At 43.4% G+C, this 16031-nt stretch overlaps 1 protein-coding gene across 1 annotated transcript; it reads right to left on the bottom strand.

Moving 5' to 3' along the window:
• Positions 1 to 2390: 2390 nt before the first annotated feature.
• ITIH6 (inter-alpha-trypsin inhibitor heavy chain family member 6) lies at positions 2391 to 15381 on the bottom strand. The gene is given in 14 exon segments (XM_015541027.2): positions 2391 to 2500; positions 2503 to 2630; positions 3483 to 3791; positions 3793 to 3856; positions 8103 to 8153; positions 8156 to 8229; positions 9698 to 9800; positions 11618 to 12037; positions 12040 to 12151; positions 12154 to 12655; positions 12657 to 12780; positions 12783 to 13661; positions 14380 to 14551; positions 15370 to 15381. Coding segments are annotated over 14 exon segments (3060 nt in total).
• Between the last annotated feature and the right edge of the window lie 650 nt (positions 15382 to 16031).

Here is a 16031-nt window from a genome sequence, read left to right as displayed (position 1 = left end):
GCTTTCTTTTGGCTTCCAGTAGCATGATAAATAGTTCTCCATCCCCTCACTCTCAATCTAAAGATGTCCTCAGATCTAAAATGAGTCTCTTGTAGACAGCAAATAGATGGGTATTGTTTTTTTATCCATTCTGATACCCTATGTCTTTTGGTTGGTGCATTTAATCCATTTACCTTCAGTATTATTATAGAAAGATACGGGTTTGGAGTCATTGTGATGTCTGTATGTTTTATGCTTGTAGCGATGTCTCTGGTACTTTGTCTCACAGGATCCCCCTTAGGATCTCTTGTAAGGCTGGATTAGTGGTGACAAATTCCTTCAGTTTTTGTTTGTTTGGGAAGACCTTTATCTCTCCTTCTATTCTAAATGGCAGACTTGCTGGATAAAGGATTCTCTGCTGCATATTTTTTCTTTTCAATACATTGAAGATCTCGTGCCAATCCTTTCTGGCCTGCCAAATTTCAAAAGAGAGATCAGTCACGAGTCTTATAGGTCTCCCTTTATAAGTTAGGGCACGTTTATCCCTTGCTGCTTTCAGAATTTTCTCTTTATCCTTGTATTTTGCCAGTTTCACTATGATATGTCATGCAGAAGATCGATTCAAGTTACGTCTGAAGGGAGTTCTCTGTGCCTCTTGGATTTCAATGTCTTTTTCCTTCCCCAGTTCAGGGAAGTTCTCAGCTATAATTTCTTCAAGTACCCCTTCAGCACCTTTCCCTCTCTCTTCCTCCTCTGGGATACCAATTATGCGTATATTATTTCTTTTTAGTGTGTCACTTAGTTCTCTAATTTTCCCCTCATACTCCTGGATTTTTTTATTTCTCTTTTTCTCAGCTTCCTCTTTTTCTGTAACTTTATCTTCTAGTTCACCTATTCTCTCCTCTGCCTCTTCAAGCCGAGCCGTCGTTGTTTCCATTTTGTTTTGCATGTCGTTTAAAGCGCTTTTCAGCTCCTCGTGACTGTTCCTTAGTCCCTTGATCTCTGTAGCAAGAGATTCTCTGCTGTCCTCTATACTGTTTTCAAGCCCAGCGATTAATTTTATGACTATTATTCTAAATTCACTTTCTGTTATATTGTTTAAATCCTTTTTGATCAGTTCATTAGCTGTTGTTATTTCCTGGAGATTCTTCTGAGAGGAATTCTTCCGTTTGGTCATTTTGGATAGTCCCTGGAGTGGTGCGGACCTGCAGGGCAGGGCACTTCCCCTGTGCTGTGGCATATAACTGGAGTTGGTGGGCGGAGCTGCAATCAGACCTGATGTCTGCCCCCAGCCCACCACTGGGGCCACAGTCAGACTGGTGTGTGCCTTCTCTTCCCCTCTCCTAGGGGCGGGATTCACTGTGGGTTGTTGTGGCCCGTCTGGGCTACTTGCACACTGCCAGGCTTGTGGAGCTGGGGATCTGACGTATTAGCTGGGGTGGGTAGGCAAGGTGCACGGGGGCAGGAGGGGTAGGCTTAGCTCGCTTCTCCTTACGTGATCCACTTCAGGAGGGGCCCTGTGGCAGCAGGAGGGAGTCAGACCCGCTGCCGGAGGGGTGGCTCCACAGAAGCACCGCGTTGGGTGTTTGTGTAGAGCAAGCAAGTCCCTGGCAGGGACTGGGTCACTTTGGGATTTTGGCTGGGGGATGGGCGAGGGAGATGGTGCTGGCGAGCGCCTTTGTTCCCCGCCAAACTGAGCTCTGTCATCCTGGGGCTCAGCAACTCTCCCTCCCTTTGTCCTCCAGGCTTCCTGCTTTCCGAGCAGAGCTGTTAACTTATGACCTCCCAGATGCTAAGCAAGTCCTGCTTGCTGTCGGAACACACTTCATCAGGCCCCTCCGCTTTTGTGAGCCAGACTCGGGGTCTCTGCTTGGCCGGCGGGCCGCCCCTCCCCCTCGGCTCCCTCCCGCCAGTCCGTGGAGTGCGCACCACCTCTCTGCCCTTCCTACCCTCTTCCGTGGGCCTCTCGTCTGCGCTTGGCTCCAGAGACTCCATTCTGCTAGTTTCTGGTGGTTTTCTGGGTTAGTTAGGCAGGTGTAGGTGGAATCTAAGTGATCAGCAGGATGTGCGGTGAGCCCAGCGTCCTCCTAAGCCGCCATCTTCCCGCAAGTCCAAGATTTTGTTTTTAAAAAGTCACTCTTAAGGCTTCTGTGGAGTATGGATTGAACAGAGTGGAGACTGGAGACAGGCTGGACTGTGAGGAAGCAGAAGTACCTAAGCCTCTAGGCCTACAAGACTACATATTTGTGTGTGTTTGTGTGTCCTTGTGTATGTGTCACTTACTGCATGTGTAAGTGTGTGTGTCCCTGTGTGTGTTTCCGTGTCCCTAAATCCTTGCTCTTTGCCCACCCAAAGCCTTGGCCTCTGGGCCTCTCAAATTCAAGTATCCTGGCACTGGGATTCATGGGCCATCACAGTACATAGACAAGGTAGCACAGTAGCTGTTGTACATGAGAACATTTCACCAGCCAGCAGGAAGCCCAGCAGGGCAGCAGCCTCAGTGAATCTTTCAGCAACCTCCTCCTAGAACCACAGGCACACCTGGCTCTTGGTGCCTCTGCAGGCTTTGCCCCATAGGCCCTGCCACCAGCCAGATGTCTGTGTGCTGGAATTGCCCTGAGTGCCAGTCAGGGTACTGGCCTGGGTTCCCACTAAGAGCTGAGAGGAGCTTAAAGCAGGAAATCTAGAAAGAAAAGTGGGAGAGAGGAGGGGCAGTGAAGATCTGGAGGAAGGAAGTGAGTGAGCATTGTAGGAAATGTAGAAGAGCCAGATGGGACAAGAGTATACTATGGAAGTACAGAGCCAGGGTGGGTGAGATGGCAGAATAAGGGGGAGAAGTCAGGCTTGGAGGAGATGACAGGCAAATTAGAGGGGAGGAGAGGAGAGGAGTGTGGATGCCCAGAGTAAAAATATCTGTCCAACCCACCATCACTGCCCAAAGTCTTTGTTGTGGGCCTCAGCCTCAGTTTCTGCATCTCCTGACCTATAGTCTGGCTTCCTACAATCCCCCTTTACAGCAACCTTCAGAGGGATCTTTGTAATATCCAGATCTGAGTGTCTTTTCCCTGCTTGTAACCTTTCATGGATTCCCCCACTGTCTTTAGGATAAAGCCAAATTCCTCATCCTGGAATTCTACTCTGACCACTACAGCTTCATCTCCACCAACCTTCAATTTTGTCTCTATAATTTTACTCAGCCTTTCAGATTCAGAGTGGGTCTCTCTCTTCCAAAAGATCTTTCTTGAGCTCCAAGGCTGGGTGAGTTTCCCCACCCTGGGTTCTCCATCTTCCTGGACTATTTTCTGTCTAGCACTGATAACTCCCTATGATCACTATCCATGTCTTCCCAGACCAGGTGGTCCCCAAGGGCAGAACTTGGCTTTGATTCCCTTTGTGGTTTGGGGGTCAGGGTGCTGGGGGCTCACTGGCTATTCACCCTAGAAAGGCTTCTCTTAGGACTGGTGCTCCCCAACCCCTCTCAGCCTCAGAAGCACTCAGCTGACCATGAGTCAGTCAATGGACTGAGGCCTGAGACACTGACCACATAGAACTCCAGGTGGGGTAGTTGCAGGGTGCTGGGGTGCCTGTGGCAGTACCAGAGAACAAGGAACTCAAGGTGGGGCCTATGGTGAAGGGTAAGGCAGGCTGCAGCAATCACATGGATCTCCAGCTGGGGCCTCTTCAGCAAAGCAGGCTGGTCCTAGGATAGGAGCAAGGTACTTTCGTCTTGCACAGATATGGAACTGTGGAGGATGGTGATAATGTAGGCCCCTGGTTTATCTGTAGTAACAGTGATAACATGGAAGTATGTGGTTCTGCTCCTTGTGGTCTTGCCTTGGTGGTGTCCCAAGTGGGCATCCATATACATGCAGTTCTGGAGGGAGGAGAGTGTGTGCGTGGAGCATGGGCTTTCACATGGTCATTCACATGGTTACCCATGGCACAGGAAGGCATGAGAGGGCCTGGGGTCCAGATGAAGTAGTGTAGATTTGTGGTTAGAAAGCAGGCTCCTGAGGAAAATGCTCCTACCAGGTACTATCTGGATGCTCCTACTTGTACAGTGTGTGGGTATGTATGTATGTGTATACATGCTCACCCCAGTGGGTCTGTTTGCATGTATGTGTATGTTTCTGAGTGTGTAAATGTGTGTGTTTGGTTAGTTCATATGAATATCTCTGGGCTTATCAGTGCATCTGCATATTTAGGGAAGATGCTATGTTACAGTATATATATATATATATACATATATACATATATATATACATATATATATATATATATATATATATTGTATGTTTATCCATGTCTCTGGATATGTTGGTGTTGCATATCTTGGTGAGTATTTTATGTTGTATGTGTCTGGTTGTATGTTGTTATATATTGACATGTATCTGGGGGTGTCAGTGTGCATACTTCTGTCTGTGTGTCATGGTGAGTGTATGTATACGTTGGTGTATTTTATTTTATTTACATATTTTTAAAATGTATTTATTTAAATTTAAGTTAGTTAACATATGGTGTAGTATTTGTTTCCAGAGTAGAACTCAATTATACATATAACATCCAGTGTTCATCCCAGCAAATTCCCTCCTTAATGCCTATCACCCATTTAGCCAATCCCCACCAACCTCCCCTCCAGCAACCCTCAGTTTGTTCTCTGTATTTAAGAGTTTCTTATAGCTCCCTTCCCTCTCTGTTTTTATCTTATTTTACCATCCCTTCCCTTATGTTCATCTGTTGTGTTTCTTAAATTCCACATAGGAGTGAAATCATATGATACTTGTCTTTCTCTGACTGACTTATTTCTCTTAGCATAATACCCTCTAGTTTCACCCACATTGTTGCAAATGACAAGATTTCATTCTTTTTTATCACTGAGTAGTATTCCATTGTGTATATATACTACATCTTCTTTATCCATCCGTCAGTCAATGGACATTTGGGCTCTTTCCGTACTTTGACTATTGTTGATAGCGCTGGTATAAACATTGGGGTGCATGTGACCCTTTGAATCAGCATTTTTGTATCCTTTGGAAAAATGCCTATTAGTGCAATTTCTGGGTCATAGGATAATTCTTTTTAATGTTTTTAGGAACTTCTACACTGGTTTTCAGAGTGGCTGCACAAATTTGCATTTCTACCAACAGTGCAAAAGGGTTGCCCTTTCTCTGCATCCTTGCCAACATCTGTTTTTTCCTGAGTTGTTAATTTTAACATTATGACTGTTGTGAGGTTGTATCTCATTGTGGTTTTCATTTGTATTTCCTTGATGATGAGTTCTGTTGAGCATCTTTTCATGTGTCTGTTAGCCATCTGGATGTCTGCTTTGGAAAAGTGTCTATTCATGTCTTCTGCCCATTTCTTCAGTGGATTATTGATTTTGGGATGATGAGTTTGATAAGTTCTTTATATATTTTGGATAGTAACCCTTTATGCCATTTGAAAATATTTTCTCCCACTCTATCGGTTGCCTTTTAGTTTTGTTGATTGTTTCCTTCACTGTGCAGAAGCTTTTTATCTTGATGAGGTCCCAATAGTTCATTTTTGTTTTTATTTATTTTGCCTCTGGAAACATACCTAGTAAGAAGTTGCTGTGGTTGAGGTCAAAGAGGTTGCTGCCTATTTTCTCCTGTAGGATTTTGATGGTTTCCTGTCTCACATGTAGGTCTTTCATCCATTTTGAATTAATTTTTGTGTATGGTATAAAAAATGAGCCAGTTTCATTCTTCTGCATGTCGATGTCCAGTTCTCCCAGCACCAAGAGACTGGTCTTTTTTCCATTGGATACTCGTTCCTGCTTTGTCAAAGATTAGTTGGCCATACGTTTGTGGGTCTAGTTCTGGGTTCTCTATTCTATTCCATTTATCTATGTGTCCATTTTTGTGCCAATACCATACTGTTTTGATGATTACAGCTTTGTAATACAGGCTAAAGTTTGGGATTATGATGCCTCCCTCTTTGGTTTTCTTTTTCAACATTATTTGGCTATTCGGGGTCTTTTTTTATTCCATACAAATTTTAGGATTGTTTATTCTAGCTCTGTGAAGAATGCTCGTGTTATTTTGATAGGGATTGCATTGAATGTATAGATTGCTTTGGGTAGTACCAACATTTTAACAATATTTGTTCTTCCAGCCCATGTGCATGAAATGTTTTTTTTTCCATTTCTTTGTGTCTTCAATTTCTTTCATAGGCTTTCTATAGTTTCCAATGTGCAGATCTTTTCCCTCAGTTCAGTTTATTCCTAGATATCTCTCTTCCAGCTGCTTCATTATTGGTGTATAGAAACGCAACCCATTTCTGTAGGTGGATTTTGTATCCTCCAACTTTGCTGAATTCATATATCAGTTTTAGCAGTTTTTTGGTGGACTCTTTCAGGTTTTCCACGTATAGTATCATGTCGTCTGCAAAGAGTGAAAGTTTGACTTATTTGCCAAATTTTATGTCTTTTATTTCTTTTTGTTATCTGATTGAAGAGGCTAGGACTTCTACTACTATATTGAACAACAGTTGTGAGAGTGGACACCTCTGTTGTGGTCCTGACCTTAGGGGGAAAGCTCTCAGTTTTTCCTCACTGAGGATGATATTAGCTGTGGGACTTTCATATATGACTTTTATGAGTTTGAGGTATCTATCCCTACTTTCTTGAGGGGTTTATAAAGAAAAGATGCTGCATTTTGTCAAATGCTTTTTCTGCATCTATGGGTAGGATCATATGGTTTTATCCTTTCTTCTATTAATGTGGTGTATTACATTGATTAATTTGCAAATACTGAACCAGCCCTGCATCCCAGGAATAAATCCCACTTGATCATGGTGAATGATTCTTCTAATATATTGTTGAATTCAATTTGCTAGTATCTTATTGTGAATTTTTGCATCCAGGTTCATCAGGAATATTAGCCTGTAATTCTCCTTTTCACTGGGGTCTTTTTCTGGTTTTGGAATCAAGGTAATGCTGGCTTCATAGAATGAGTTTGGAAGCTTTCCTTCCATTTCTATTTTTTTGGAACAGTTTTAGAAGAATAGGTATTAACTCTGCTTTCAATGTCTGGTAGTATCCATGGGAAGCCATATGGCCCAGGACTCTTATTTGTTGGGAGATTTTGATCACTGATTCAATTTTTTTGCTAGTTTTGGGCCTGTTCAAAATTTTTTATTTCTTCCTGTTTGAGTTTTGATAGTGTGTGAATGTCTAGGAATTTGTCCATTTCTTCCATATTGTCCAGTCTTTGGCATATGATTTTTCATAGTATTCTCTTATTATTGTTTGTATTTCTGTGATATTATTTATGATCTCTCCCCTTTCATTCGTTATTTTATTTCTCTGTGTCCTCTTTCTTTTCTTTTTGAGAAGTTTGGTTAGAGCTTATCAATTTTATTTATCCTTTCTAAAAACCAGGCTTTAGGTTTTTTTATATGAAATTTATTGTCAACTTGGTTTCCATACAACACCCATTGCTCATCCCAACAGATATCCTCCTCAAGGCCCATCACCCACCCTCCCCTCCCTTCGACCCCCCATAAACCCTCTAGTTTTATTGATCTCTTCTACTGGGGGTTTTTTGTTTCTATATTGTTTATTTCTTCTCTAATATTTATTATTTCCCTTCTTATGCTGGCTTTGGGCATTACTTGCTGCTCTTTTCTAGTTCCTTTAGGTTTAAAGTTAGGGACCTGCATTGGTGTATTTTGTATGTCTAGAGTAGTAGAGTATGTGTGCCAGTGTATGTTGAATTCCTGGGTATTAAGATGAATGAGTATCAGTGTATGTATGTCTGACTGTGTTGGTATGTGTGTCATTGTGTATATCTGGGCATGTGCTGTGTATCTGGGTACATATTTGTATGTTACTGTGTGTAGTTATGGAGAGTGTTGAAATATGTGTGCCTAGGTGTGTATTTGTATGAGTTTATTATATGCCTGTGCGTGTATCTGTGAATGTCTTGATGTTAGCATGTATTCATGTGTGTTTTCATGTGTCTGAATGTGTACTTGTGTGTTAGTGAGCTGCACTGCTATGTGCTCGCTAGAATTAGGACACAAATGTCTGAGGGTATTGATATGAGTATAATCCTGCTGTGGTGTTATATGGGGTGGAGTCCTTGGGGGGGTCTCATCTTCCTTTGGATTGTCTGTGAGCTGTAGCAGGTCCCCTGGGAGCCTATCCAGTGGCAGATCTTCTCTTCTGAGTGTGGGATGTGGATCACAAAGTGAAGGTCCCCATCCACGGCAAGGCAGGAGATACAACTCTGAAGTTATGCCCTAGAAGGAATGGGAGGAAATGAGAGGGGAGAGGAAAGGAAGGGAAGGTAGGAGACCATATCTATTTTCTCAGAGAGTGTCCAGCCCCCAGTCCCAGTGTTCAAGCTGTCCACTACTCAGAACAGTGAGGGTGGCTGGAATACCCGAGGATGAGAAGGTAGTATGCCTGCAAAGGATAGGGGGACTATGTTGGTAAGAGATTGATTATATTCCAAGGAACTCTGGTCAATTCCTTCCAGAGAAAAGCCAAATTTCTGAGCTCAGCATTTAAGTCTTTTCTGAAATCTAGTCCATACCTAGTTCTTTAGTCTTCTCTTTATGCTCCAGTCCAACTGAACTGACTATTCTTATGAATGCCCTGCTGTCTCTTGCTAGTGACCATTTCCCTCTGTTTTTCCTGCCACCTGGAATGTTTTCCTTTCCCTTAGCTTACAAGGATCAATTTCTAGTTTTCCTTCCAGGTTTGTTCCAATTCTATTTTCTCTTTGTTCTCTGTCTGTGGTACGTAGAATTCTAAGATGGTCCCCAAGATTCCCCAGTGTACACACCCTGTAAAATCCCCAGAACTGTGATATGATATCACTCCCATAGTAAGTTATGTTTTGTGATGCACTTGATCTTAAAATAAGATTATCCAGGTGGGCCTGACTCCTTGGCTACTCACATTAGCCCTTTATTTATTTTTAATATTTATTTTTGAGAGAGAAAGAGAAAGAGAAAGAGAGAGAGAGAGAGAGAGAGAGAGAGAGAAACAAGTCAGGGAGAGGCAGAGAGACAGGAAGACACAGAATCTGAAGGAGGCTCCAGTCTCCAAGGTGTCAGAACTCAATGCAGGGCTCCAACTCATGAACTGTAGGATCATGACCTGAGCTGAAGTCAGACGCTTAACCAACTGAGACTCCCAGGCAACCCTCACATTAGCCCTTTAAATTTGGGTCTAGAGGTCAGAGACAGAGAAGTCAGAGATTTGAAGTATGAGAAGGACTTGACACGAGGGATCTTCTCCATGGCTGTCTTTGAAAATGGAAAGGGCCACATCACAAGGAATGCAGAAAAATTCTAGGACATGAAAATGGCCCAGGTGACCTCTAGAAGCTGAGAGTGACTGCCAGCCAACAGTCAGCAAGGAAACAGGGATCTTAGTCCTACAAACACAAAGAATTGAATTCTGCCAATAACCTGAATGAGCATGGAAGAGGACAAGAACTCTGGAAAACACTTTGATTTCAGTCCTTGGAAATCCTGAGCAGAGAACCTAACTAGCTTGTGCCTAGACTTCTGACCTACAGAACTGTGGGATAATTAATGGTGTTGTTTTAAGGTATTCAGTTTGTGGTAATTTGTTATGCATCAATGGAAAACTAATACACTTTTCCTTCTCTGGGCTCACACAACACCTGTGAGAATTTTAACTGAATGGAAATGAAAGCTTAGGGATTTTTGTCAAAGAAACTTTTTTTCACTTTTTGATAGCCCCACAGAACTTCCCTGAGATTTTGTGCTGCCTCCAGCTCCTCCTAGGATCTCCTCAGAATTGTCATCCTAAAGTGGATTTCCTACCAAGCACAAAAGAAATGAGGGAAATCCTTCACATTCCCAGGGAAAATATACCCTGGCCCCACCAAAGGGCATACCTTCCTCCTGATTGGGAGAGTCTTCATTGGCTTCTCAATTTGACCTGTACATTGCCATGACTGGACTATTATGCTCTCTCCACAACATTTTAATCTTTCAAGCTCAATTATTTTCAAAATTATTCCTCATAGCATTTATGCATTCATCATTCATTCACTCATTCATTCAGGCACTCTTTAAGTATCAGAGATATAGAGATAAAAATAGACAGTCATGATTTCTGCCTGGTGAAGCTTATATTTTAGTCGAGGAGATAGACATGAATGAAAGTATAATTACCCATGGTGGTAAATGATAAAAGGAAAAATAATAAAGTGACTGAGGGAATTATAAATATTTGATGAAGTCTGGGGTAGTTGGAGGGGAGGGTGGGAAGGACATCTGAGCTGAGGATGGCAGGCAGGGGGCAGAGCAAGGTAGATCAGAGCAATTATCAAAACGGAACAGCTTCAGAGGTCCCTGAGTGGAGATAGAAGTGAGGCAGTGTCCATTAGATGACCAGAAAGGAAGCCAGTGGGGCTAGAGTTCAGAGAGTGAGTGGGAGAAAGTGAGAAGTATGGGATAGAAGGCAGATCACACAGGGCCGTATAGGCTATAAAGAGGACTTTGGACTTCATTGTAGGTGTTACAGAAAACCCCTGACAGGGATTAAGTAAGAAAGGGACATGAAGTAATCTTTGTTTTTAAGTGATCCCTTTGCTGTTGGGGGGAGAATAGCAAAGAAAATCTCCTAAGAGAAGAAAAAGCGAGGCCAGTGAGGAGGCTGGAATGGTTTTCTAAGGGAGACACAATGGTAGTCTTCCCTAAGACAGTGACAGTTGGGGTGGTAATAAGTGGGTTCATTTGGCAAATATGTCAGAGGTAACATTGTCAAAAATTGAAGATGGATGAGATATTGGTGGGTAGTGAGCAGGAGGGGCATGTCGAGGATCTCATGCCCAAATTTGTATCTCTGTGACTTACTGCCACCACCAACTTGTTCTAATTCTGGCCTATAAGTTCACCCAGGAAATGTCACTCCTCTTAGGAAGGCAGAATAATTAGTGGAGTGGTGGAGCACATTCAGTCTAGGACCAGATTATGTAGGTTCAAATCTCTTATTCGTTGTGTGACATGAAACAAGTTACTTCACCTCTCTGTGTTTCAGTTTCCCCATGAGTAAAATGCAGATATTAACAGGTAGTTTTTGTGTGTGTGAGGATTAAATAACAGACTATAAATACAATATGTAGAGCAGTACCTGCACATAAGAAGAATTAAAAAATGTTAGCTGTCATTACTTCACAGTCTTTGGAAAATTTAAAGATAGTTCTTATTATCTTTTCCAATTTTTTATACCTTTTTCCTTAAGCAGAGCTGTTTACAGAGCACAAAAGAACTATTCAGAACTGTCTTTCCCAGTGATGCTTCCATTTATAAACTTGTATCCCTTCCCTGCTTGGGAAGCATGAGCAATTCTCTTGTTCAACAAAGCAAATGTCAAAGCTGCAGCTTGTCCAGTTCATTTCTGTTTAGCCTTCCCAGTCTTAAGATCACTCTTCTCTCAGAACCTCTAATTCCGTGCTTACGCACTGAGGCCCAGATAGGTTAAGAGTCTCAAAGTCTCAAAGTCTCAAAGCAAGCAAGCAGGCAAATGTACTATCACTAGAATCTGTACAAGCCTTGTACACTCCCAGTTCCTGCTGCTCTCCATTCATATCTCCCTTTCATGGCTTGACTTCTTGCTCATGGCTCTCACCATCTTTGTCAGGAGTGAGGAATGTACAGAAAACCAGTGGGTTCAAAGACTCCACAAACATTGCCTTGGACAGCAGCTCTAGCTCCTCAGGGAGATGGAGTAGGCTGACCACTTCAGGGAAGGTGCTAGAAGATAACAAGACTGGCAGGTTTGGGAAGCTGCCCTCTGGCATAGGCCTGGAGCTTCTGGGTAGGATCATTGTTGGGGCTTCTGACACAGATATTCCCAGAATTTGCCTGGTGCTTTGGGGCCCCAGCAGCAGGTCTTGCTGATGCCAGAACCTTCTGGGGGCAGCAGAGAGGGCGGGGGGGGGGTTAAAGGGAATAGGGTGGGGTTCTCCAAGGACAGATGTGGTCATGGTACTGCTAGGACTTGTGGGACTTGAGATTGTGCTTGTGAATGTGCTTGGATTCTGAGGAGGTGGGGCCTATGTCTGGCAGGTCTGGAGGATAATGGAGTTTGGGGTTTATTGGAGATTGGGGTCCTAAGTTTGGAAAATGATAAGCTTGGGTAATTTGGGGAAGATGGGGTACTCGTTTAAGAGGTGATGGGATTTTAAGGGTCTTAGGTAAGAGGATCCTGAGTTTAGGGTGTGGCAAGTTGTGTGGGGTCTTGTGAGAAGTAAACTTTGGTCTAATGTGTAGTAGAAATTTGGGTATCTGAAGTGTTGAGACTCCAGGCTTGTGCTGTGGCAAGCTTTTGGGTGACTGCGATATGAGTACCCTAGGTTTTGGGTGTGATGAAGTATCCAGTTTGGGTTGTGATGGAGCACCAGGTTTATAGTGCAGTAGAATAACATGTTTCATAGTGTCAGCTTTGTGCTGGGATAGGGTGACAGGATTTAGATGTGGGACTTTTGTCTTGGGATTCATGGGTAATAGGGTACCAGGATTCTGGTGTGATGGTACACTGGGCTTCAGAAGCAATAGGGCACCATAATTTGAGGACACAACAGCAGCAGTTTTTGTTCTGAGAGTTAGCTGAACCAAGGTGCCAGAATCCTGTTGTGCTGGATTTGGGGGATTTGGGTGTACTGGACAGGGTAGTGGTGCTCTGAATCAATGGCTCCCACTCCTTGTAACTGGGCATAATTGTTGTAGAGGCAGGAATAGTTGAGAATAAGCAGAATCTTAGTTTCACAAGGCTTGATTTGGGAGAGACCTTGGGTGCAAGGCTGGCTGGGCTATGCCTGTCCCTAGGCCATACCTGCTGGTGGATGAGGGCATAATGGTGCCTGGTCCAGCCGTGGTGCAAGTCTGTATCCTGGCCTTCTCATTTGCCTCCTTGGACTACACCATGACCAGTGAAGTCAGAAGAGTAACAAAGTTGTATTCAAGGGACAGATTGAGGACTTTGGCTCCCAGAAGGTGGTGAGTGCAGGTGTCATGGGCTTGGAAGTATGCCTCCAGCAACTCTCCAATGGTGAGGTTGGCCGAGAGACCGCAGGTGAAGTGGGCTACATTGTAGACTGGCTCCTCTGAGAAACCAAATTTCTTCTTGCTGCTGTTGGTGGCCACCTCACTGTGGCAGGCCATAAGAAGCTGACTCTTGAGGCCACGGGCTGCCAGATGGATGCCCAGTTACCACTTGCCTGCTTAAATCTGTCCTGCCACCACCAGCCCTGAGCCACCAAAGTAATTGGGGAAAAGGGCCCAAGGGGAGGCCTCAACGAAGCTTTCCAGGTAGTCCAGATGCATGTCTACCAGAAAAGGCATGGAGATCTCCTCATAGAGGCCCTCCAGCTGTAAGGCTGCATCAGTGTTCTTGTATATGCACTGAGCTGCTCCCCAATTCTCCAGGGATAGGTAACACAGCAGGGGGAAGTCAACCTTATCCTCAAAGGCCAAACTGAAAAGGGACATCCTGTAGCCCGGCGCCTGACAGATGTTGGAAAGGATCACACTGGGGTTCATCACATTGGCTCCTCATCTATCAGGAAGACGATGAGAGAGATTTCTCCCCACATTGGGGCCCCACCAAGCCTCTTTGTTGCTATGGTTTAGCACTGAAGCAACTTCCAGCAGAGCTGCACTGATGTTGGTCCCTCGTTGGGAAGCAGACTGTGATACCATCTTTTCTAGTTATTTTTATCCCCATTGCAAACACACTGGGCACCTCACTAACCTCTCAGGCTCAGTCATTTCTCCCATTTTTTTCTCAGACTGTTTCTGTTGCTATCCTTCCCTATCTTCTCTCAGGCTCCCTGAGATATGGCAGTGGGGCCCACATGTCCTTGGCTTTTATTGCTCTTTGTCTCAGATTATGATTTGCCTATTTCCTGTGGAGGTATATAATTCTCTAGTTAGACTGGAAGCTCCCCAAGAAGAGCAACCCCACCTCTATGCTACAGGGGAAGAAAGGAAGAAAGGGCTGAGTTGACAAGAGGGGTAGGCGGGGGAGACTTCAGTAATTTTCTGAGAGATGATTGATCAAAAGCAAGAATCAGGGAAGCAGCTTGACCAAATGCTTTGAAATGAATATGTAGACTATTGATTTATAAAAGTGTTGGCAAATTCTTCTGAGTATGTGCTTTAAAGAGGAAGAAACTCAGGGCCAAAGAGGAATGTGCCCTAAAATATATAGAGCCTTGCTCTTTATACTAGGAAAAGGAACACAGAAGGATGAAGGAACATATTTGTATAAAATATAATAGTGATATTTCAGGTATTGTGAGAGGTGAGATGGATGAGGGAATGAAGGAAGCATTTCAAGAATTCCCCACATTACCACAACCCCTCCATTTGAGTGGGTAAGTTTAACACAACCATCACCTTCCATGTGATTCAGTTAGTCCTTGGCACTGTGGACATTCTGGATGGTGGCCTGGATGGAGCCTCCAGATTTGCAGAAACTAACCATTTCAGAAAAGATGGTGATGCTGAAGTAGTCATTGGCTTGCAGGCCACCAAGGATCCTATTCGTGGCCTTTTTAGACTGTGGGATATGGATAAAGTGAAGGAGATGGATCAAGGCTTGAGGTCTTGCTCAAGTCTGAAAGGTTATTTCTATACAAGGTACTAAGATCTAAGTGTTGTATAGTCTTAAGACTCTCTGACTCCAGCACTCTGTACGTCTAAAATTCTCAGGTCAAAATTCTACAGTAGACCCTGTGGTTCAAGCCTAAAACTGCATTGTCCAATGGTAACTGCTAGCCACATGTAGCTATTTAAATGTAAGTTAGTTAAGGGGAACCTGGGTGGCTCAGTCAGTTAAGCATCTGACTCTTGATTTCCCCTCAGGTCATGATCTCACAGTTTGTGGGATTGAGCCCTGCATTGGCCTGCACACTGACAGCACAGAGCCTGCTTAAGGTTCTCTCTCTCCCTCTCTCTCTGCCTCTCCCCTGCCTACAGTCTCTCTCTCTCTATCTCAAAATAAATAAACTTAAAAAAAATAAGTGTAAGTTAGTTAAAATTTAAAAAGTTAAATTTTGTTTCTTTATTTGCAGTAGCCACATTTCAAGTGTTCAATAACCACATGAGGGCAGTCGCTATTGTATTGGACACCTCAGAATTTTAGAACACTTCCATCATCAAGATAGTTCTAGTAGACAGTGGTGGCCTAGAAGGTTCAAACTGTATGCTTTCAGGGTGCTAGGATCCTGTGTATTCTATGGTTCCTGGATCCCATGACCCAAGATTCAGTGATTCCAGGACCGTAAAGCTTAGGAGCTTTATGATTCTAGGTCTTTATCACTTCCTTTCAGTGACTTTGCATGCTTTGGTTTTGCCCTATGTAATCTGTTCTTTTACCTCATCCTCCATTTCTTCCAGGCTGATCTTATCATTATCCTCCAGATAATTCAGATTCCATTTTTTTTCTCCACAACTTTGCTCTTGTTGTGCCCTTTAGATAACAGACCTTCCCACTTCCCCTTTACTTATTCATATCTTCACTGTTCCTTCAGTTGCCCCTCTGGGCAGCCCTTCCTTGATTGCTTACTCTGACCCATGCCCCTAGTCCCAGATATTCCCTGTCCCAGATTGTGTGCTGACTGTCGTATATAGAATATTTTCATCTTCCATACAGGTATTAAGCCCTCTGAAAACAGAGCTTATAATGCTTCTTCTTTTGACTCCTTCTCCATGACAATACCTAGCATAGGACCAGGCACATAGGAGGTTCATGAAATAGGAAATGTAGGTACTAATATTAGGTACCATTATAGGGCACTTGTTATGTTCCAGGCACTGTGCTAAATACTTAGATGCATCAGTTTATTTAATCCTCATAGCAACACAATGAAAAAGGTACTGATATTATATGCATTTTATAATTGGCAACACTGAAGCTCAGAGAGGTAGAGTGACTTGCTTAAGATTGCACAGTCACTGATGAAACAGGGATTCAAACCCATATTTTGGAGGTGTTAAATATTATGCCTTCAAATTTTATATAGTTATGGATTTCAGAG

The sequence above is a fragment of the Panthera tigris genome, chromosome X (genome assembly GCF_018350195.1).
Source record: "Panthera tigris isolate Pti1 chromosome X, P.tigris_Pti1_mat1.1, whole genome shotgun sequence".
Classification (NCBI taxonomy): Eukaryota; Metazoa; Chordata; class Mammalia; order Carnivora; family Felidae; genus Panthera; species Panthera tigris.
Note: the sequence above shows the minus strand (reverse complement) of the source record. Positions and strands in the feature narration are given on the sequence as shown.